The 23,703-nt window shown below is 39.7% G+C and overlaps 2 protein-coding genes across 4 annotated transcripts in view; one reads left to right on the top strand and one right to left on the bottom strand.

The window, feature by feature from the left end:
* The window catches only part of LOC115738906 (protein SWEETIE), a 46,688-nt gene extending 27,375 nt beyond the window's left edge, over positions 1 to 19,313 (top strand). For 2 of the 3 annotated variants that reach the window (XM_030671709.1, XM_048274972.1), the window contains 17 exons: positions 1,702 to 1,795; positions 2,533 to 2,756; positions 3,069 to 3,213; positions 3,308 to 3,376; positions 3,464 to 3,520; positions 3,723 to 3,809; positions 3,921 to 4,049; positions 4,204 to 4,407; positions 4,538 to 4,990; positions 6,554 to 6,619; positions 15,080 to 15,177; positions 15,258 to 15,351; positions 15,446 to 15,584; positions 16,625 to 16,929; positions 17,032 to 17,166; positions 17,252 to 17,413; positions 17,513 to 19,313. In XM_030671709.1, coding sequence (XP_030527569.1) covers positions 1,702 to 1,795; positions 2,533 to 2,756; positions 3,069 to 3,213; positions 3,308 to 3,376; positions 3,464 to 3,520; positions 3,723 to 3,809; positions 3,921 to 4,049; positions 4,204 to 4,407; positions 4,538 to 4,990; positions 6,554 to 6,619; positions 15,080 to 15,177; positions 15,258 to 15,351; positions 15,446 to 15,584; positions 16,625 to 16,929; positions 17,032 to 17,166; positions 17,252 to 17,413; positions 17,513 to 18,778 — 3,727 coding nt within the window. In that variant the 3' untranslated portion in view covers positions 18,779 to 19,313. The remainder of the gene's footprint in view (positions 1 to 1,701; positions 1,796 to 2,532; positions 2,757 to 3,068; positions 3,214 to 3,307; positions 3,377 to 3,463; positions 3,521 to 3,722; positions 3,810 to 3,920; positions 4,050 to 4,203; positions 4,408 to 4,537; positions 4,991 to 6,553; positions 6,620 to 15,079; positions 15,178 to 15,257; positions 15,352 to 15,445; positions 15,585 to 16,624; positions 16,930 to 17,031; positions 17,167 to 17,251; positions 17,414 to 17,512) is intronic. The other variant, XM_030671726.2, reaches the window with a different exon arrangement.
* Positions 19,314 to 20,163: 850 nt separating this feature from the next.
* On the bottom strand, positions 20,164 to 22,115 carry LOC115737759. Its single transcript, XM_030670087.2, has 5 exons — positions 21,841 to 22,115; positions 21,649 to 21,752; positions 21,362 to 21,533; positions 21,143 to 21,268; positions 20,164 to 21,054 (listed from the first exon to the last, which is right to left on the bottom strand). Exons 1-5 carry the CDS (start codon positions 22,024 to 22,026, stop codon positions 20,332 to 20,334), a joined length of 1,311 nt encoding a protein of 436 aa, XP_030525947.1. The 5' UTR covers positions 22,027 to 22,115; the 3' UTR covers positions 20,164 to 20,331.
* Between the last annotated feature and the right edge of the window lie 1,588 nt (positions 22,116 to 23,703).

Genomic DNA, 23,703 nt, shown 5'->3' with positions numbered 1-23,703 from the left:
TTTGTTGTATTTTCGACGAATTTATTAGATTCAGCACCCTCTTTTTAAAGATTCAATTTAATGTGGAAGTACCAAAAATTGCAACTAATGTTACTTCTATACCATGCTACACAAGTATTCGAAAAGTATACTAACCGCCGTTTGTGATCCAATGTAGAGACATAAGCAATATCATATAACTCTCTATTTGTTTTTTTTTTTGGTAAGGATATAACTCTCTATTTGTTTGTTTTCATAAAAACTAAATTAAAGACGATTTCCATATGGATGGTATATTTAAGTTTGCCTTCTTCTTTTCTCTCATCCTTTTCATTTTTCTTATAGTTTTGATGCTATCATTTCAAGTCAGCAGGACTAAGAGGCAACTAGTCACTAAAACTGTTCTTTGATTTGGTTTTGGTTGTAAAATCGAATAACGTGAGAGGGAGTGTAGCTGTGAATCAAATGGATTCAAGTCTCCTGGAAAACTATCTCCTGCACTGCGTGTGAGATATCCTGGAGGTGGTCACATGTGTTCGACCAGTCATTCCTAGTTGCTTTTTCAGAAGTCGATTCTATCTGAGTTGATTCTCATCTCAAACTATTTAGTCCATATTCCTGACTCAAGCCTGGTCAAAGTACTTTGGTTCAAATAAGTATATGTATATATATAGTGTGGTGGCATTGATCTATCAGATGCTGTCGGTGCCACTTGGAGTTTTTGTCTCTGAGCATTTGATGGTTAGGTTGTCAACTGTGAAAATTGAAAAGATAAGTGCTGAGATATATAACATATACTAGATTCTGCGGTGTTGGCTTTGTGATTATGCCCTCTTACTATCACTGTGTTAACATCACATGATAAGAAATCAGGATTCACGTCAGCCAGGGCTGTTTGAATTTTCATTATTTTCAGGATGATGTCTGCATCAAATGATAGTCAAGGGTGTTGGTTTTAGCGTGCACCATAGTTGCAGTGGATGAAATCACTAATTACCAACGTGACAGATTATTTTAGTATTGATGCTCTATGCTCTGAAACCTAACTTATGGCTTAAGTTGGACAATATAACCCTTGCTTTTGGCAGCTACATCTACTGGGGAACTGTTTCATTGCCACAAGATGTTAGTACATGATCCAGACGAGTGTATTGAAAGTATATTGGTTGGAATAGTCAACTGGAAATAATCCTCACTGTTGGAATAAATAAATATTAAACCACGCCTTCTTCTAACAGCTTAAGCTTTTAGAGCAGTTGGTTGTGGTTCCATAAAGTTTCTCATGGTATCGGAGCAGGTGGTCCCGAGTTCAAATCTTTCCAGGCCCCTATTTGCCTCCCCATTTGAATATGTCCACGCTTAGTACTAGGCAAAAGACCGGACTAAGCGTGAGGGGGAGTGTTGGAATAAATAAATATTAAACCACGCCTTCTTCTAACAGCTTAAGCTTTTAGAGCAGTTGGTTGTGGTTCCATAAAGTTTCTCACTCACTAATGACACGTTTGACTGCTGCAGCTTGTCTATTCCCTATTGCATAGAGTATCTTGCATTTGTACCTCGAAAAGGATTTGCAGAATTATATCTATATCTTGCCCATGCATTACTATGCTTTACCTGTCAATGTGCTTTGTCTGGTTCATCTTTCAGATTGCAATATAGTTTCATGTTCGATGTTTGGAGATTTGATGGAATTGTTTGGTTTGAATCCATTTGCCTTCATAGGATTGGAAACTTGGTCCAATCTACAATCATGCGACTCCTCTATGCAACATGCCCTTCTTGTCCATCTCATTGGATTTCAGTTTGTCGTAACATGGTAAGATATTTTCTCAGAGAATGTTGTGTATTACTCCTAGTGCTGTCATATAATTGGTTGATGGTTGCCGGGGAAGGAGGTGATGTGCTGTCCTTCTATCTTGCATGTTTTTCCCCTTGACACTATCTTGGTTTTTATTGCTTCCAGTGGACGTGTATTTAGTAGTTTATTTAATTTGGAGTAGTATCTGTGTCAAATTTAGGTGTAAAAATACTAAATTCACTGTGTGGTGCATTTATAAAAAAAAAGAACCGCCACGATACACATGACCGCATCCTTTCCTGCAACTTTGATTAGATCTTGTTCCATGACTACCAAGGCAACTCCAGCAGCTATCGGTTGCTCAGAAGGTTATTGCTCTCACCATGCACCTTTGACATGAGTCAGGATGTTGATGTGCTCCATACATTATTTATGCAGTTATCATTATGCTATTGTGTATTTAACTTCTTGAGTGCATAGGTTACGTATAATGATGTTGGTTATGCATGTTCCTGGTCTTTCTCTGCAATTGTGGAGAATGGAAAATCCAGTAATAACAACTATTTCCCAGATGAATCGCAAATTGGAAATATTTGTACAAGTTAGACCTTTTGTCAGCACTTCTGTAAATTGGGGAAGGACAACGTTTCCCTGTTTCCAATTATGCACGTGCTTTAGTAGCAACAAAGGTCTTCGCTGGAACAGAGTACATTACGTGTTTGTGAAATGTTCATCAACATTAAAAATATCTACAGGTTCTTTCGACGGCAAGAAGAAAGACCGAAATGGAGAGAACTGCAGAGAATGATATGTTAATTGGGACAGATGGTGAAACAAGCTTGGCTGTTGGAGGAGACGATGAAACCATGGTTGCTCATTCTAGAAGCATGTCCATGCAAGATTACCCCTACGAAGGATATAGTGTTTATCCTAAACGTGATAAGCATCTTAGATATCGAACAAGAGTTTTTGCTGCTGAGTATGTTCTTTCTCTTCTTTTGAACCTTTTGAACACATTCCTCCTCTATGCTGATGCAATGATATGCTTGAGCTGATTTAATATGAAGACAAATATGCTTGATAAGTTTTGTCTTTGCTTCTAACTGTACTTCTAAGTTGCTTCAATATGAGCTCAAGGGCTTGCATGAACATGCAAATATATGTACACAAAACATATTTGAAAAGAAGGTTTCCTACTATTTTTCTGAAAACCTAAGTAAGAATCAATTTGAAGACCTTATTGGACATTTAAGTGCCCATTATATATTCACAGCTTGAGTTAATTACCCAGGTGCTTGCGACATCTACCTGCAGCTGTAGGAAACGACCCTTCTCATTTTGATCTCTCATTGGCTAGATCCCAGTCCTCCAGAGGTCATGCTATGGGGGATTGGCTAGTCATGCATGTACAAGAGCTAATATCACTAGCTTATCAGGTACTTGGAATATACTATCACAGTTACCTGACAAAACTGCATGAAACATTCCGCAAGCTGAGATTGACACTTCATGCTCACCTGTGTACAACAGATAAGCACAATCCAGTTTGAAAGAATGCAGCCAATTGGTGTAGAACTCTTAAGTATTATCATAGACAAGGTATCCCTTTTGGATTGGTTGGTTCTGCTTATTCTTTATAGATGGGACTTAATAATTGATTTTCTATCTTGTAATTTTGGACTGCAGTACCAAACAATCCCTGACCCTGAGCTTCCTGGGCATCTTCTACTGGAACAGTATCAGGTATTTTCATGACTTTTCCAGTATTCTTATCGTCAAAAGTGAAAAGCTGTTAACCTAAAAGATGTTGATAACTGTGCCAAGGCTACCCAAACCAACTCTGTCATAGATGGTTGTTGTGCTGATGTGCTAAGTCACTAGAAGATGTCTTCGTGACTTTTCTTTTGGCCAGTGATATCTTCTTGACTGGTTCATCTGTTTGTAGGCCCAATTAGTATCTGCTGTCCGTACTGCTTTGGACGCATCCTCAGGCCCCATTCTTCTGGAAGCAGGGTTGCAGCTGGCTACAAAGGTTCTTTTCTTTTAGCATCTGGCCCTCCTCCTCAAAGTAATTGTAAATCTTGTTAGCCCTGTGCTGGAATGGGATTGAAAGATTGAGATACTGACATTCAATATTTTTCAGATTCTAACGAGCGGAATAATAACTAGTGATCAAGCTGCTATAAGACGAATATATTCATTGATTTCTCGCCCACTGGATGATTTCAACAACCTCTATTTTCCTTCATTTGCAGAATGGGTTTCCTGCAAGGTGTGTTTAGGTGGTCTGACTATTCTTTGACATTGTTCTATAGAAAAGACCCAGGGATCTGTAGGATCCCTTCTTCTTGTGTTTATTTTCACCACTACTAATTATTCTGACATAAATTTACCTTCCTGTCAATTGCATTTATGACACACATTAGATCAAGGTCAGACTCCTGGCTGCTCATGCATCTCTCAAATGTTACACGTATGCATTCTTAAGGCGGCACGATAGTGAAATTCCTGAAGATTATGCAGCATTTCTTCCATTATTTGCAAAGGGTTCAAGGGTTCTTGGAAATTTCTGGATAAGGATTCTGAAAGACTATAGCTATATCTTCCTGCGGTTGCATCTCAGAAAGAAAGTAAGCCTGATTAATTTAACTGATATGTGTTTATCTTCTCTCAGACTTTACAGCATGTGTTGAAAATTCTTACTGAAGAAAGTGATGTGTTTTATTCATGACCTTTCTTATTATGGTGGTTTGCTGACAGTGGAGTTCCTTTCTCGATGGATTGCAATCCCCATTGGTTGCTTCAAAGTTACAACCTTGTTTAGAGGAAGCGTGGCCAGTAATTCTGCAGGCACTAGCTCTTGATGCAGTTCCTGCTAATTTGAGTGGAGATGGCGAAAATGTTCAACTCACATCAAAGGATAACTTGATATCCGGATATGGCATGGTTGAACTGAGTTCCGAGGAATATCGATTCCTTTGGGGGTTTTCACTTCTTGTTCTTTTCTGTGGGCAAGATACAATGCTTGAAAGAAGAATAACTTTGTGGGCTCCCGCTCGAGGTTGTCCGCCTGAAAATTTGACAATTAAAGATACAAATCCTCCAGGCTTCAATTTGTACGAGGTGGTGTTGCCAGTATTCCAATTTTTGTCCAATGAGAGATTTTTTAGTGCTGGTTATGTGACAGTGGAAATCTGCCAAGAACTACTGCAGGTCTTGACCTCATCCTACTTCTTTTATTCTATTTTTTATTGGAGCATGGATTTTAGTGTTTTGGTTAGTGTTTTAGCTTTGTTTGCACATCACTTCTTTATATGTCGGATCTTGAGGGCTGACTGTTGAGCACTCTCTTGATGTCTAATTGACACGTATAATGAAGTTACTTTACCTTGATATATGTCCTTCCTGGCCAAATTCAAGGCTGGACCCACTGTCTAGGCTTGTTTGTGTGTTGTTACCTGTTTTCGTGATGTTATTATGCGACTCCTTCAAATACTAACCATGAAAGGTCTTGTTAACGAGTGCCTCCATGACACTAGGTAACCAACCATGAAAGGTCTTGTTAACGAGTGCCTCCATGACACTAGGTAACCGTACCTTGTAAGAAAAAATTCATTTCAACAATGATTTTGCATGACACAGAGAACACAATGCTTTGGAAATGGCAGACTGGTTTAACATAATCCATTAAAGAAAACACTCGTCTGTTGCTCGTCAAAATAATCTCAACTTCCTTTCTTGTTACTCTCTTAGTTCGGAAAGAGTTCCTTTCCTCTTGCAATGATTTCATACAATAATTGTCTTATCTTTGGTATGGTTGTCCAGCTCCAACAAAAGGTTCTCTTCTTTGTGTCTGGGTCTAATTAACATCAATGTCGTCTTGCACTAGTAAACAATGATAACTTATGTGTTGAGTGAACGTTCTGTTATGATGTGCTTGTCATTCATTTTTCTTTGAATCCCAATTAACTCAAACTTTATAACAAAGGGTGTTTGATGTATTTTGAGGCCTCCTGTGGTGGTTTTAAATCTCGACTTTCCTTTAGGTCATGTGTCTTTTGTTCCAGTGTTTCCAAGCTCTTGCTCTTCAATTAGTTTCACCTAGTTGCGTTTGCATTCTATATATCATGTTTATATCCCTGCTTACATAGGAAAGGGAATGTTGACGTAAAATGCTTGCTTTGCATCATGCATCCATTTTCTTGACGACTTATACTTGTGGGACAACTGATTGACGAATATCTTATGGGCCAGTAGTTTTCTCTAATCGCTCTACAATTGTCATGTTTGCTTTCTTCGCCTGCCTCTTCTTTTGTCTACTACTTAGCACCGGATGATGTTCTTTCTTGTAGTCATCATTGTCTAACTGTGATGAATTGCTACTTTTTTTTTCCCTTTCAGTCTTTTTATTTGCTTATGCGATCCTTCATATTGTATTTCTGCTTTTCTCATCATTATGTGTTGTAATGGGCTACGGAGCAACTTGGTTGTGCTATAACATATTTGCAGTGAACATAAGATGCTTTATTATCGATGCTACTTTGTTATGCTTTTTAGGTCACTAGATGCCACTTATTGCAACCATGTCCCATACCTCGAGTGTGCTACAGTAAAGATATTGCTGTGATCCTTCCCACTGCTATGATAATTACTAAATCACTCGGTCACAAGTGTCATCCTGTTTTCTCATAAGTTATGCTAGTTGTTTATACTTGTGGTTTGCAGGATCTGTCTTCTTTTAAATTGCTGAACATGAGACAATTTGACGTGTTGCAGGTTTTCACATTCTCTGTATACATGGGCAATTCATGGAACGGTCTTGTTATATCTGTTCTGTCCCAGGTAAGTGTCGGCCAATTCCTGGGAATTAGCCTTGTCTAAGTCCGACGATTTTTTACTGTTGATAAATTATGCTTGGCCTTTCTGATATTGGACTAGCACATTTATTATTATGCTTGGCCTTTCAGATTTCGAAATATACGCATATATATTCCAGACATATAAGCTACTACTGTCATCTAGTGAAAATAGCTTTTCAGGTTTAACAGTGTAGCAGCTTGGGGATGATTCTCGATGAAAGGAGAGTCTGCTAAATCTGCTTCTTCCTCTACACAGGAATGCACAATTGTTCAAACTACAGCATTTTTGCAATGATCGTGTGCTCCACTCAGTCTTGAATGGAACACTGTTAAAATAATAGTACCCAGAAGTAGGTGCATATGTGCATAGAAACTGAATAATCATGTGAGAATTTCAAAGAAGAAAAGTAGTTTCTTCTATTTGTTATTTTCTGATGATTGTTATAGCAAATATTGCATATAAATAAAGTCTAGGACAGCTATACAATAGCGAGAAATAAAATAGAAAAGGAAAAGATTTCCTACTTCCTAAATCTGATAATCTACCTCCTAATTTTAAGCATTCAGAAATAAAAGTAAATGGAAACAAATTAATATCATATCCCAAGATTTTCTCTTGAGATCTTCTCCCGATTCTTCGACACCCCGCCTCAAGTTGATGCGTAAATATTTGTCATGCCCAACTTGCTGGTGAGAGGCTCGAAGTTAGGCCCGAACAGTCCCTTTGTAGGAATGTCAGCTACTTGTTGTGTTGTTGGCACAAATGGCATACAAATAGCTCCTGCATCAATCTCTCCTTGATAAAATGTCCGTCGATCATAACATGCTTAGTTCTGTCATGTTGCATTGGATTATGTGCAATGTTGATTGCAGCCTTGTTGTCACAGTATAACTTCATAGGCATTTTCACCGGCACTCGAAGTTCTTCTAGTACTCGTGTTAGTCACAACATCTCACAGACTCCATGGGCCATTGCTCGGTACTGCGCTTCTGCACTACTTCGTGCCACCACATTCTGCTTCTTACTTCGCCAAGTAACCAAGTTCCCCTAGACAAATGTACAATATCCCGAAGTCGACCTTTTGTTAGTAATTGACCTTGCCCCGTCTACATCCGTGTATGCTTCAATTTCCCGTTGAGTAGACTTTTTGAATAGCAGACCTTTTCCAAGTGTGCTCTTTAGGTATCTCGGGATCCTATACACAGCCTCGATGTTTTTCATAGGGCGAATGCATAAATTGGCTTACCATACTCATAGCAAAGGCAATATCCGGCTGAGTATGCGATAAATAGATTAGTTTTCCTTAGAGCTTCTGGTATCTTGATGTATCAACAGGAACCTCATCTTTGTCATCTCCAAATTTCTGATTAGGATCTATTGGAGTTTCTGCCGATCTACAACCACTCATTCCGATCTCCTTTGGAAGATCCGGGACATATTTCCTTTGTGAAACTGCTATTCCCTTTTTTGATCGAGCCACCTCCATTCCAAGGAGAGTTCCCAAGTCCATCTCAAATTCGGAAGCTAAACATTCTTTCAACCTGTTCATCTCGGCAATAGCATTCCCGGTGAGAATGATGTCGTCCACATATACTATCAAAATTGCAATCTTCCCATCACGAGAATGCTTTACAAACATGGTATGATTAACTTCTCCTTGAACATACCCTTGTTTCTTTATAGACTGGGTGAACTTCTCAAACCAGGCCCGCGGTGATCGTTTCGATCCATATAATGACTTCTTCAATCTGCAGACCTTTGATCCAAACCTTCTGTCAAAGCTTTTTTTTTTTTTTAAGGGGGGGATCCATGTAAACTAATTCCTCCAAATCTTCATTCAGAAATGCATTTTTCACATCTAGTTGCTGTAGAGGCCAGTCAAGGTTGGCCGCAAGTGATAGCACTCGACGAGTGTTTAATTTTGCAACCGGAGCGAAGGTCTCAAAGTAATCGATGCCATAAGTCCGGGTGAATCCTTTGACAACCAACAGAGTTTTATACCTTTCAAGGGAACTATCAGCTCTATGCTTGGTTGTGAATACCCACTTGCATCCAACCGTGGACTTTCCCTTGGGTAGATCCACCATATCCCACGTTCCATTTTTTTCTAGAGCTTTCATCTCCTTAAGAATTGCTTCCTTCCACTCGGGAACTTTTAGAGCATCTTGCACAGCTTTTGGAATCTCCACACAAGACAAGATTGAGGTAAAGGCATGAAAATTGGGTGAGAGATTTTTGTAAGACACACAATGAGACATAGTATTATTTTGGTTAAGCTAGTAGTGGGAGACTTGATTTTGAATATCCTTGGTGCGTATGCCCCCCAAGTTGGACTACAAGTATCCGATAATAGCAGATTTTGGGAAGATTTGAAGGAGATTTTAAGGGGGATACCACGCGAGGAGAAGGTATTCATAGGAGGAGATCTAAATGGACATGTTGGTCAAAGTAGTGGAGGTTTTGACAGAGTTCATGGAGGATTTGGCTATGAGACTAGAAATGAGGCTGGCGAAGACATCTTGAGCGATGCATTAGCTTATCATTTGATGTTGGCAAATACCTTCTTTAGGAAAAGAGAGTCACATCTAATCACTTTTCGTAGCGGTCAAAATTGTACCCAAATTGATTTCTTTCTTGCTAGAAGAGGTGATAGAGCCTCGTATGCGGATTGCAAAGTCTACCCTGGAGAATGTGCAGCTACGCAACATAAGTTGGTGGTTTTAGAGGTTAAGTATAACAAAATACAAAAAATGCAGAGAAGTGCTCAGAACCCCGTAATAAGATGGTGGAAGTTAAAAGAGGAAAAACAAACAGATTTTAAGGAAAGAATGCTTCAGGAAGGACTGTGGCAACTAGAGGGCGAAGTAAATATGATGTGGAACGACATGTCTTACCGCATCTAGAGAGTGGCAAGAGGGTCGTTAGGGGAAAGTAGAGGGAACGGACATCAAACAAAGGAAACTTGGTGGTGGAATGAAGAGGTGCGGGAGGCAATTAAACAGGAGTGTTTGAGATGTTTGCATAAATGTCCTAATGAAGGGAATTTGCAAAGGTTTAGATTGGCGAGAAAAAATGCTAATAAAGTTGTGCGAGAGGGTAGAGGCAAGGTTTTCTCCAATATGTACAAAAAACTTGGGAGCAAAGAGGGAGAAAAAAGTATCTATAGGCTTGCAAAGATAAGGGAAAAGAAAAGTAAAGACTTGACATGGGTTAGATGCATCAAGGATGAAAATAAAAAACTCTTAGTAAGAGATGCAGAAGTTAAGGAAAGGTGGATGAGCTATTTTAACAATCTTTTTAATGGAGAGAGCGATAGAAGTGAGGTGGATTTGAAGGACACTTTTCATGATTTAAACAGAAGGTTTGTGCGTAGAATTAGAGCGCATGCGATTAAGGAGGCATTAAAGAAGATGAAGACTAGTAAAGCCTTGGGACCCAATGGTGTCCCTATTGAAGTGTGGAGATGCTTAGGGGATGTGGCAATAAGTTGGTTGACTAACCTTTTTAACAAGATTCTCCAAGCTAATAAGATGTCCGATGAATGGAGGAAGAGTATGCTTGTGCCTATCTACAAGAACAAGGGGGATATCCAGAATTGTTCCAACTATAGAGGCATTAAGCTTGCATTAAGCTTATGAGCCATACAATGAAGTTGTGGGAGAGTTATTGAGCATCGTTTAAGAATAGGGACCAAGGTCTCTGTAAATCAATTTGGATTTATGCCGGGAAGATCTACCATGGAGGCTATCTTCTTGATACGATAGTTGATGGAGAGATATCGAGAAAAGAAGGACCTACATATAGTGTTTATTGATCTCGAGAAGGCATATGATAGGGTTCCAAGAAAGGTGCTGTGGTGGGTTCTTAAGAAGAAAAAAGGTACCTTCAAAGTATGTAGAGGCAATCAATGATATGTATGATGGTGTTACTACATGTGTGAAGGCTTGTAATGGCATATCAAGTTATTTTCCAATCACGGTAGGCTTATACCAAGGTTTTGCTTTGAGTCCTTATCTTTTTACTCTTGTTATGGATAAGCTAACAAAAGATATCCAAGATGAGGTGTCATGGTGTATGCTATTTGCAGATGATATTGTGCTTATTGATGAGACCGGAACTGGGATTGGCACTAAATTAGAATTATGGAGAAGCACGTTACGGTCTAAAAGATTTACGTTAAGTCGAAGTAAGACCGAATACATGAAGTATGAGTTTGACATGGCAATAGGAGGAGATCAAGAATCCGTGAATATACTCGGATAGGAGGTACCCAAGAAAGATGCTTTTAGATATCTGGGATCAATATTGCAAAAGAGGGGAGAGATTGATAAGGATGTAAGCCATAGAATCATAGCGAGTTAGATGAAATGGCGCAATGCATCAGTGTTTTTGTGTGATCGCAAAATTCCTCTTTTGCTAAAAGAAAAATTTTATAGAACAACAGTAAGGCTTGCAATGCTATACGAAGCTGAATGTTGGCCAGCACAGAGGCAACACGAGCATAAAATGGGAGTAGCGGAAATTAGGATGTTAAGGTGGATGTATGGTCATACAAGGATGAATAAGATAAGAAATGAAGATATTCGATGAAAAGTTGGAGTAGTATCGGTGGCAGAAAAGATGAGAGAACATAGATTGAGATGGTTTGGGCATATTCTTCGAAGATCCCTAAATGCTCTGGTAAGAATAGAAGTTTGCTACCGAAAGTATGACATGAAGAAAAGAAGAAGTCGGCCAAAACTTATCCGGGGAAAAGTAGTAAAACAAGATTTAATGAAGTGGGAAATAGATTGGCCTACGGCTTGTCTTAGGACGGAGTGGAGGAAAGCTATTAGCATTGTGGAGGGGCGGAATTCTTATGTTTCAGATTGTCTTTTTTTCCTATATATATATTTATATATTTTTATTTTTATATATTTATTTTTATTTTTATGTAATTATTTCTTTTCTCTCAATTGTTCTTGCTTTTATTTTATTTATTTTTGGATTCATCGACCGCCGACCCCAACTAGTTTGGGATAAAGGTGATGTTGATGTTGACATAATGAGATATAGGATGTTTGGTGCAAGACCTAACTCCTTTTCGGACAGCAATAGGTATGTCAAGTTCATCCATGGACTCATCTTTTTGGCCGAGATCAGGTTGGATAGATTGAGTTGGAACATTACCCGATAATCGTATGGAGTTATGATCATACCCCGGCTTGGACTCCTGGCACCTTAAGGGAGCAGAAGACTCATTTCTTTGAGTTTTGTTTCTTCTCGAGTAGACTTGAGAATAGGATGGGAGCTCACTATTCTTGGTACTAGTTTCGCACCTATAGTAGGATGAGATGCCAAAATAGGCGGACCCGAATTTTCATTATTTAAATAACATGGTTCGAAATCGGGTATAAGAGTTGCTGGAATAGGATTTTCACAAGGAGAATTAGGATTTTCGGGTTACGCAAGACGAAAAGACTCTATGATGGGGTTTTGCGAATCTGCACTTTCTTTCCCCCTAAAGATGAGCTCCAAAAAAAGGTGTTAATTCAAAAAAGGTGACATCCATGGTGACAAACATTTTTTTTTTTTGGAAATCGGGTCAAAGCATTTATACCCTTTTGGTTAGGTGCATAGCTAACAAACACACATCGTTTTGCTCTAGGATCAAGTTTCCCCCGATTTCTATCATAGATGTGAACAAAGGAGGTACAACCAAATAGTTTTAAGGGTAAGGCTGAAGTAAGTCTAGGGGTAGGATAGGTCTTCCGAAGGACTCTCGGGGGTGTTTGAAACTTTAACACTAGATGGCATCCTATTGATAAGATGTGTGGATGTAAGAAGAGCTTTACCCCATAGGTATGTGGGAACTTTAGTTGTGACGAGTAGAGCTCTAGTTACTTCTAAAAGGTGCTTATTCTTCCTCTTTGCCACCCCATTTTGTTGAGGGGTGTCGGGGCAAGAACTTTGATGCACAATTCCCTTTTCCAAGAAAAACTATCCCAAAATTTTTTTGAAATATTCTTTCCCATTGTCACTCCTAAATATCTGGATTTGCACTTGAAATTATGTTTGTATCATGGTGTAAAATTTTTTGAAAACAGTCTCTACCTCAGATTTCTCTTTTAACAAGTACACCCAACTCACCATTGTATGATCATCAATAAATGTAACAAACCATTTCTTTCCCGAGGGCGTAGGAATTCTAGATGGGCCCCAAACATCACCGAATTAATGAGAATGGTTTCGGCAGCTTGTAGGTTTGCGAGGGAAAATTGGTTCAATGATGTTTGGCTAATTCACGAATTCACACTTGAAATGAAGATGGACTTTTATTCAAAAACAACTTTGGGACCAAGATCTTTAAATATTGAAAATTCGGATGACCTAGCCTATAATGCCATAACATAAAATCATCATCCTTACAAATGGTAACAAATTTGAAATAGCTACCCCGAACTTGTCTACTTAAGTTTGTTCCATCTTCAAAGAAATAGTCCTCCACTCTCCCCAAGATCGCCAATCGTCCTCCCCGAGGTCAAGTCTTGAAACTCACAATGAGATGAGGAAAAATTAGCTTGACACTTATGATCGGAGGTTATTTTACCAATGGACAGCAAGTTATAAGATAGCTTTGGGACATGAAGAACATTATGAAGTGTGAGAGCAGTTGAGAGCTTGATGGATCCTAATCCAGCTATAGCCGAAAGAGAACCATCTGCAATTGTGATTTTTTTATTTCCTGCACACAGATTATAGGTGGAAAAGAGTTTTGAACAACCTGTTGTATGATTGGTTGCTCCTGAATTGAGAATCCATGGAGTATTTTGGTGTAGATTTTCTATGAGGAAAGCGGTAGAAAAATAATTACTTTTGTGGGCTAAAGAACAAGATGGATTTAAAGAAGGTTGTGGATATTGAAGCAGTTTGTACAGGTACTCTAACTGTTCTTTTGTGAATGGAACCGAATCTGACTTGATTTGCTCCTCCTCGTTTGTTGCTTGGAATGCATGGCCATCACTACTACCCCTTCTCTTCCAGCCTTCTTTCTTCCAATTCTGGGGTTTCTCATGAATTTTCCAGCATGTTTCTTTGGTATGCCATGGTTTCTTGCAATGTTCAAACCATGGTTTCTTCCTTCTATCTTCTTCAGAATCAAGCCCCCGAGCTATAAGTGCAGATTTCTCGGATATAGAACTCACATTTGTTTCCGAATCACGCAGCATGATTTGCCACCGAGATTCCTCCCTTCTAACTTCCGAGAAAACCTTGCGGATGGATGGCAGAGGTTTTCGACCAAGGATTCCGCCTCTCGCCTCATCCAAGCTTCGATTAAGGCCTGCTAGAAACATGTGTACTGTATCATTCTCTTCTCTCTCATTTGTCTCTTGCAATCAGCCGGACTTTCCCATGTATCATCATAGCATTGATCTAATTCCTGCCACAAGGTCACCATTTCATTGTAGTAAACAGTGACCCCACGATCTCCTTGCCTTGATTGCCATAGCTTTGTCTTCGGTTCAAAGATCCGGGAAGAGTTCTCCAAATCAGAATATGTTTTTCTCACCATGTCCTACACATCTTTAGCGGTCGGAAGGAATAGGTGCGGTTTTCCAATTGTTGGCTCCATAGAATTGAGTAGCTAGGCAATCACTAAGGAGTTCTCGGATCTCCATGTCTTCCAATACGGATCGCCTTTTTTTGGTTCCTTCACCTTGCCTGTCAAGTGGCCGAGCTTCCCTCTGCCATCGATTGCTAGTTTCACCGATTGAGCCCACTCCAAATAATTTCGGCCATTCAATCGATGAACTGTTAATAGCAGATTGAAGTTTTGGGAGAATTTTTCTCCACTACTGCTTGATTGTCCGGAGAGATCAAGCGAATCTTTCTCTGGCATGACACCTGAATCGGTGTGCTTAAGAGCTACAATCATCGCCGTTTTCACCATAGTAAGAGCCGGATTTAAAACCTCAGCTCTGATACCATGTGAGAATTTCAAAGAAGAAAAGTATTTTCTTCTATTTCTTATTTTCTGATGATTGTTACAGCAAACATTACACATAAATAAAGTCTAGGACAGCTATACAATAGAGAGAAATAAAATAGAAAAGGAAAAGAGTTCCTACTTCCTAGATATGATGATCTACCTCCTAATTTTAACCATTCAGAAATAAAAGTAAATGGAAACAAATTAATACCATATTCCAAGATTTTCTCCTGATTCCCCAAGATCTTCTCCCGATTCTTCAACAAATCATTATTTGAAGATTTGTCATATATAATGTTGCTGCTGTAGAAACATATTCGCTGTGAGCATTCATGAATTTTCCCCCAAAAAAAAAATGTGATACTTCTTAGCTTCACCACAGTCAAAACAAGAAAAAGAGGAGAGAGAATGAAAGCGAGGCTTTCTTGTTCAAGTCTATTAACTTTTACGAATTTGATTTTGTATTCATGCAGATTGTGAAAAATTGCCCAGAAGATTTTCTAGAAGAGGAAAAGTTTACTTACGCTACTGTTGAGCTTTGTTTGGCTTACCTTTTCAATATCTTTCAGTGGTAATGGACCCTTTTCATCCTTGAAATTTCATTTTGTCATTTGCACACTCAATATCAGTTATATGTGTACTTTTCTTTAGTGCAAATGCAGTTTCAACAGATCTCAGCTGGGAGGACTTAGTATCTCCAATATTGATTATGGCAAAGACTCTTGTGAGACGTTTCATGCATAAGGTTGGTTTTCATAAGTAATAGACAATATGGAGTTCCCGGATGTTTCCATTTCTGTTTGTATGCTGATTACCTCCATTTTTTCAATTGATCGCAGAAGCAACTAAAATCAGTGACACTGGCCATACTGCTGATTGGTTACCACTGTGTTAGAGCATCTCCCACTGAGTTATGCTTTTTAAAAGTACATGATTACGTCAAGAGTGCAAGTTCCATATTGAAAAATCTCCCTAGTGGTAAGAGTGTGCTAACAGACTTAGTCAGCACTTATTTGGATGTAAGATGTTGCAATTAGTACTATCTTATTCTCATTCTCACCTTCTGGTTATATGAGGCAGAGTCTTAATTGTGTTCTCATTGACGAAATTTGTTCATCAATACTTTTTATTGCATCAGATAATAATGGTAGTGCTTTTTAAAAGTGAATGATTCTGTCCAGAGTGCAAATTCCATATTGGTAACAGTCATTTTAATGTTAAATGTTGCATTGAGTGCTATCTCATTCTAATTCTCACCTTCTTATCCAGTCTTGTAATATCAGTTGGAATCTTAATTCTACTCCACTGATGAAATTGTTCGTGAATAATTTTCACTGCATCAGACAATAAGGGTAGTGCATTCAGTCGTGTGAGTGTGAGTGTGAGTGTGAGTGTGTGTGTGGGTGTGTGTGTGGATACTCACTGTTCAAGTATCTTGATAGGACTTAAGGTTTCTCGGAATCCCATACAAAGGACTTATCAAGAAAGCCTTTCGGCTTCTATTTCACTGGTTCTCTAAATGCTGGCTGCGCAGTATCCCCCTTTTACTTAGTTTCAACTGTGAGAGTGAGGTCTATCATGTATAGCATCTCAAGTTCCAAATGAGATTGTTTGGAAGTGTGTAAGGCGTGTGTGGGTATACACTGGGTCTTTATGAGAGTTTCATATGTTGGTTCACGTGTATCAGGGTTTTAAGTTTCAAGAAACTGAGTAAAACAACTATTTTATTGAGTATTTTTTGGCTCCATAAGCTTAGCTGGCCTGGTGTGTAAGACCTCATCGTCCATCACAACATCCAGATGCCTATAAGAGTGTATGCTGTCACTGCACAAGAGGATGAAGGGAAAGAAAATAATGGGGACTAAATTAACAAAAGTTAAGACTCCATTGCTTATGAAATTTTTAACATTTAGTTTTTCATTGTTATTATGTTTTTAAAGATTTTTCATGATTTATCTTTTATTATAAATTCGAGTAATGAGTTGACAGACCCAAATCTTCTTGATATAAACTTGCAGACAAACGTGAATCTGGCGAAGATGCAATCTCCTGTTTCTCAGGATTTTTGGAAACGAGCTTGAATGTGATTATTGGTTTGACTATAGACTGCATAAAGGGCATTCATCTACTTGACATTAAGAAATCTGATTCGCGAAAACTGATTCAGACAAAGCTTGCTTTTTCTTTTGAACAAACTATACTTCTGGCAAAGCTGACTCATCAATGTCTAGCACAAAGAACAGATGGCGATCTGCTGCTCTTCACTCTTCTCAAACATTGTACAGAATCCATTAGGAATGTTCTTGGGGATACTAATATGCAGGTGATTATACATTTACTAGAGCAAGGCCAATTTCCCTGTTCTCTCCATTCATTATGCGAAAGAAATGTTATTGTTCTGACTGTTTCACATTTTATTTTACAGGTTCAAGCAATTGGCTTACAACTGCTGAAAGGCATGCTACAGAAAGAAACCAATGCAGAGCACATTAGTTTCCTGACATTCTTTACTGGGGAGGTCATTGAGGACATCTTTTCCATGGCCCTGAATATGTTGAAGGTTCAAAAAATAATTCTAAATTTCCTTCATCATGCTTGATTGATGCCCATTTATTAAAAGGAGTGCGATGTTACTTCTGATGCAGAGAGATGTAACCAAGGAATCTGCAGTTATCGTCACCGAATGCTTGAGAATCCTTGTACTTTTGCAAACCCTGTCAAAATCCTCCGACTGTCAAAAGGGTTATATGATCCTGCTTGTGGAAGTCATTCTCAGGGTTTTCTCTGCTGGCTGCGGTCATTCTGAGGTAGGATTTTTGTTGGCCTTAGAACTAAAGTAGAGAATTGTTTGTTTTGTCTTCCGTACTCCTGATGACTGATTTCCTCATCTTGCTGCTAATGAACAGGGTGTCAGCGATATAAGAAGCATTTCCATAAAGCTTGTCTCTCATCTTGTTCAGATTCCTTCCTCAGCTGTTCACTTTAAGGATGTCCTGTTATCAATGTCTGCATCCCAAAGGCAGCAGCTTCAGGACATCGTCCGTGCATCGGTGGCTCAAGATCACAATGCAATGCAGACAAAATCAGTGACTCCGTCTCTGGAGATTAAATTACCAGCCTCAGCAGAAGGAATTAAGGAAAAAAATTCCCCTGCATCATCCACTGAAAGTCGCTCCATTCATAGTACAGTGGAAGAGAATGATGATGAAGAAGATGATTGGGATACTTTCCAATCTTTTCCTGCTTCTAGCAGTGCCACCGCCGCTGACCCCCAAATTGGAAGTACTCCAAAGGAAGGTGACATAATTGAGAACTCCGAATTTGAGAAGTGTACTGGAGATGGTGAAGATATAAAGTTAGCCACTGGTGACATGGAAGCAGTAAGCAACATGGTGCATAAAGAGGAGGTTGCTGAAGTGGTTTCTGATGTGGCAGGTGAAAAAAACATAATGGAAGAATCTCTCGATCTTTTAAGGGAAGACAATGTGGATGAACCATTTGATCGTCATCACGGGACAGATGAGGTAGTACCAAGTGAAGAGGAGTTGACCAAAGTTCAATTTTCTGAATGTTCGGAAGCATCTTATGAGAGCAACTTTGTGGAAGATCAGAGGCTAAGAAATGATAGCACTAGTGATAGAGCTGATCTTGAAGTATCTCCAGCTGCTGCATCTCTGGAACTCTTGGATACTGGAAAACATTATGACGGAGGGGGCTTGAAGGATACAGATCCAGTTGTTAACATAAATGAAGATACTGAAAAGGAAACTCTGGACGAGAAGAGGAGAAATAATCAGCAAGATGCTGGTCTGGATTCATTCCTTGTGAAAGATCATAGTACTTCTCATTCAAGTGAAGAGGAGGTGCCTCAACTTCAACCGTCTGAATATTCAGAGGAGTCAAATGAGAGCAACATTGGGGAAGGTCACAGACTGAGTGAGGATGGCGCTAGTCCAATTGGTCTTGAAGTTTCTTCAGTTACCACATCATCTAAGCTCCTTGATATCGGACCCCACAATGATGTTGGTGGCGTGACAACAGGCAATCTAGATGTGCCTGTCAATGGAGATTCAGTAAACCAAATTCCAGACGGGGAGAGCAGGAATGAGAAGCAGCAAGATGTTGGTCACGGTTCATCAACTGTCAAAGACAACAATGATGCTTCAGACTAGACCATTGTGTAGATAATGAAGTACTACAAAAGTAGATATCTGCTTTCCTTTTTCCCATCTTCTAGCAGGCGAGACCAGCCCCTGATAACTGTGCTTCCTCAAACTTTTCAATCAAGCAAAGCACATATGGTATATGATGAAAAATATTTTCCGAGCTCACATCTCCCTTTTCCACCTACTGGATGCGAGCACCAATGTTAGCACTGCAGGTCTTTTGATTGTTCCCTTGAATGCTTAGTGATTATAGTGGCATAGTTTTATATTTCTATGGGTAAAGATCGATTTTTAGTTCTTTCTATCTGGGTTTGGCGGCTGTATTTGTGTGTACAAAGACATCATGACTCATTTGATCATACTCAAAATTCAAACTGCGAGGGCACGTGTCGTGCCATATCAGAAGCATTTGGCCATGTATGCGATATCATAAAGGTGGATTGTGCAGCATATGACTGATATCATCAATTGATAGTTTTCAGATTCGCTGTGATCCAGAACCTATTCAATGAGCAAAAGGTAACAACCTGGCTTTACATTAGTACTTTGTTCCTATCCAGAAATCATTATTTTTCTTATATTGGAACTAGCGCAATGTTAGTGAATTTTAGTTCAACCCTTTCCCCGTATGCTAGATCTAGCTTAATTGAGATGCCAACAAACTAATGCTAAAGTAAGTTTAATTTGAGCCTTTCGATTTCAAAGTCAAAATTTGGCTTCTGTGTATGCAACTTTGTTTTTTTCCCCAAAGGAGGAGACCTCCGATACATCAGAAGGCGCAGAGCTGAAATTATACGATTATTTGTTCGTTTCAAATGAAACATACTTTTATATCACTGTTTGCATGGCAAGCTCTCTGTGTCCTGAATCGGATAAATGGCTTCACAAAACAGCAAATTGATGGCGTCTCCTGTAGTCTTGTTCGTGGATGGAAGAACGCCAAGATTGTCATTGTCCAAGCGCATAGACTTTTCAGTTCCGGATCACGTCGGTGTTGCAAGAAGATTAACGCCTTGCAGACTTGCGCTAGTATCTGTTGTACCTAAATATCGCAGAAAAGGATTGCAGTTTGATATTACTATCAAACACGGCTTGAATCTCGTAATTTTCCACACCATACACGACGTGTTTATTGAATTGAACTGCCGCTTCACCATAAGGGTAATTACACATCTCAGCATGGCAAAAGTAGTAGGATAGGGCCTCGGACCATGACCCCTGAAGAAGTTGCAGGGACCATAACATAGAAATTTAACTAATTCCACATGGTCTCAATTTGTATCTAATCTTGCCACTGTGTCCTTTGATAGGCGTGAAATATTAGCTTGGGTTTTGCTGGCTGTTGTTTCACCATTATAGACAGTAGAAATTTTCCGTTCACGATTCAGAGATGAAAACGAAGTATAATTATTTCATGAACTTGATGCAGTAGCACATAACATCATATAAGCTGCAGAGTAATCAACTCACTCCACAAAAAAGAAGATAAAACTCAGTCCATTAGGGTACCTTACTACTGGAAACATAGGTAATGAATTGAGTTCATGAATGCATACATGTTACCCCCGACTCGCTCTTCTGCTCCTCGAGGAAAGTGGCTTCCTCCCCATACTTGGGTTTCTCGAATGCTTTTGTTCTTCAACACCCTGATGCCGTCCGCTCTCCTCCTGCACAGGCTTTTCTCCAGGTGGATCAGCCTGGGGAGTAGCTTGCAGCCTCATCAAATTCTCGAAGGATATAAGGTAATTGAGAACATCTCTGTTCTCATCAGCCACCGAGCCGGACCGCTTGCTTTTCAGCGATCCCTTTGTTGCCAAGCTGGTCTTCCTCTCGGGCATCCAAGGCGGTTGGACCTGTTTCATTTTAGATTCGTCCTTCTTTTCTGCCACATCCTTGTCCTTTACTAGCTTTTGGCTTGATGTTATTGAAGCTGTTGTTGTCCTCGTATGTTTAGTTCCTCGTTCTTCAATTTCATGGCCTCCACTGCTTTCATTTGGCTTTTCTTCATGCCCATCCTCTTTCTTAGTGTCAGCATCATGTGAGTGCAAGAGTTCTATAGTTGCTCTAGCAGCCGCTGCAGCGTTAGTCGCCATATTGTAGGCAGCTTCAGCTGCAGCTTCCGCGTCTTTGTACTTCCGTTCTTTCATTCTTTCCAAGAGTTTCTTGTCCCACTCTAGCTCCTTGGAATCAGCTCGAGACACTTGCTCAGGTTGGAGAGATTCCCTGATTGAAGGCTTATTATGTGAACGGCTGCTCTGCTGCTCACTTGCTTCCGCCTTTTCCTTGAATGATTCAGAATGTTGTAAGAATAAGTCGAGACCAGAATAAAAGAGGTGAAGATTGGGAGTTTTCTCATCATTTTTGTCTTACTTCTGCTGGTACTGCAGGGGGTTCTTTCTCAAACTGTTGAACAATTTCACTTGTCGGGGCAATGTCCCTCAGCAGCTTCAGTTTAGAATCCAAGCCCGGCCTTCTCGTCGAGAGTTTCTTGACAATCTGTACGAGAGAGCAACTTTTTGCAAGTGCCCAATCAAGTTGCTAAATGAAAATAAAAGAAAGAGCTTAATAGCATTATGGCTTTAGCTTTACCTTAGAATTCACCCCGCAGTTATTATGTAACTCGACGGCACGAGATGCTAGTTCCTTTCCAAATCTCGACGTGAACAAAGCACGAATCTTCTGTAACTCTGGCAATTCTCCACATCTTGAAGCAGCAAAAATCAAGCTCGTTACTGCTTCCTTGAGCTCCTCAGGACATTCCCTGAGTAGCAGATGAAGTAACATAAACTATGAACGCAGGAACAGATAAGCGAAGAGCAGATACTGAGATCAAACTCCTCAAGATTATGACATGAACTAAACTCAACAAGAAAAACCTGCTCTTCTCGATGAACACCACTCTTTCCATGAGCAGATTAAAGTAGTTTTCTATCATAGAATATGAATCAAGCATGTTTTGCTCCCTTATCACATACTCGACCTGTCAAAAAGGAAGCGCATATCTCGGACAGACTGAAAAAGAGAGAGAGAGATGGAAAAGAGTCATAAGAAACATGGCGAGAAATTACACGGAGGAGTGCTCTTTCTTGTTCACCCAAGTTGAGAAGCTGAATGACATCGGACCGAGCTTGGGAACACCTAGTGCGGTGCTCCTTCTCGAGGTAGGCAATGCGCGAGATTGCGAGATTGACAAGCTTCTTGAATTTCGATGTCTTGAAGCCTCTTCCCAGCAAAGCGTCTAGCTTCTTACCCATGTTTTGATTCTTGATTGCTTCTGCCCAAGGTCAAAGTCCTTTCATACTGCTCCATGAACTTATGCAGAGCTTATAGAGACTTCAAAAAGTGGAGCACTGCAAGCGGCATCACACGAATCTTCAACGCATTGAAAGAAAAAGGCGCATCGACGTACTTGTTTCAGAAATGGATGCATCATACAGCTCAAAGGAAAATGACAATCCAACTGAATTTGGTGTGTAGGAGCTAAGAAGCTTGCATTGATTGGACTGTCTGACAATTAATTTCCGAGGAAAACGGAGACTTTCCTTCTTAGGAATTTGTCAGTCAGGGATTGTGCTTGCTTAGTTTGAAAAAAGAAAAAGTTCTGAACCGCGATTAAATAGACTTCATGGACAAGTGGCCTTCATTGTTTGCCTTCCAGTTTCTTCTATCTCTCCGATTCATTTTGAGCTAAGTGTCATCATGCTTAATAAATCATGTTTGGTGTCGCTAAATAACAGTGGTCCTGGTTGTTCTCCGTTTAATTTGATTCTAATCAATGCCCTGCATGGATTGTCAAAACGGAGACTCCAAGCAATCTTAAAGGATAAGACTTTCTTAGGCCCTCTTTAATATCTAAACCATTTTCGGTCCTACTAACTCCGGTGCAAAAAAAACCTCAGAATGTATCCGGCCTATTGAAGGTAGATTCCAGTGAGGTTTGCAAATCAACATCTTCGTCTGCAAAAACATAACTTATTGCTGATGCAGGGCAACACTGTTTTGCATTGAAGCATGTTTGAGGTGATTTAAATTAAAAGAGAGAGAGAGAGAGAGAGAGAGAGAGAGAGAGAGAGAGAGAGGGGGGGGGCGAGAAGCTGCACTACATGTTAACATAAGTCATTGAGGAATTACGCTTTTCATTTGAGGTATCTGGGTCAGGCAAGAGATTGTGAAAGACCATCTTATAGTCAAAAGAAGGATATACACTTGACAGTGGGCCATCAAGCAATAGACCAGTGTGTGATCAGAGTGGCCAAAACTAGTGATGAGCATGGTTCCCCAAAATTTGGGAAATTTGTTCCGACGGGCAGATGTTACAACTACTGAAACCTGGAGTAAGTTTTTGTGTTTTCCTTGGCATATGTCTTAACGCAATCTTGCCATATTCCATGTTGTCCAATGATAAGTGTGTAATTTAGAATCACTAGTCTAAGCTTCCATTTCCAACGATATTTATGATTAAGACTTTTACTCTGTTAACATTTCATATCTATTCGTTTATCTAAATATGAGTTGTGATCATTAGATTTTAGTAGTAAATGGTGGTCATTAGATATGATTTCTCTGTAATCGTTCAACTAAACATACATGTGGAACTTGATTAGACGAAGTGACCTTGGAACCGGTAACATGGTAGTTTCAGGGTTGGTTTTAGATTTCATATATGCAGGATAGGTTTTAGGTTTTACAAAATGACAATTTGTTCTGGCGGCTAGATTTCATGACCTAACATTGCCCACTCTAGCCAAAACTGGTCCTCACCATTGGGCAACAATGACGAGAACGGGGGGAAGACAGTGTCTTGTTCGGCCCACTACAGAGGGTAGTAACTCAGGGGCCTCTTGTCCGAGCGACTCACCCAAACCATGCAAAATCGCAAACCCATCAGCTTAGCTTTGCTCTGTTTCAACTCGGCCTTGGCCCCTCTTTCT

Source organism: Rhodamnia argentea, chromosome 2 (assembly GCF_020921035.1).
Source record: "Rhodamnia argentea isolate NSW1041297 chromosome 2, ASM2092103v1, whole genome shotgun sequence".
Classification (NCBI taxonomy): Eukaryota; Viridiplantae; Streptophyta; class Magnoliopsida; order Myrtales; family Myrtaceae; genus Rhodamnia; species Rhodamnia argentea.
The sequence above is the reverse complement of the archived record's forward strand: the minus strand, read 5'-3'. Positions and strand labels throughout refer to the sequence as shown.

Coding starts and splice junctions, on each gene's coding strand:
- LOC115737759 (XM_030670087.2), bottom strand. CDS start 22,026: ATGGGTAAGAAGCTAGACGCTTTGCTGGGAAGAGGCTTCAAGACATCG. Junction 21,534..21,648: donor GTGTTCATCGAGAAGAGCAG/GTTTTTCTTGTT, acceptor TCTGCTACTCAG/GGAATGTCCTGAGGAGCTCA. Junction 21,269..21,361: donor ACTGCGGGGTGAATTCTAAG/GTAAAGCTAAAG, acceptor TCTCTCGTACAG/ATTGTCAAGAAACTCTCGAC.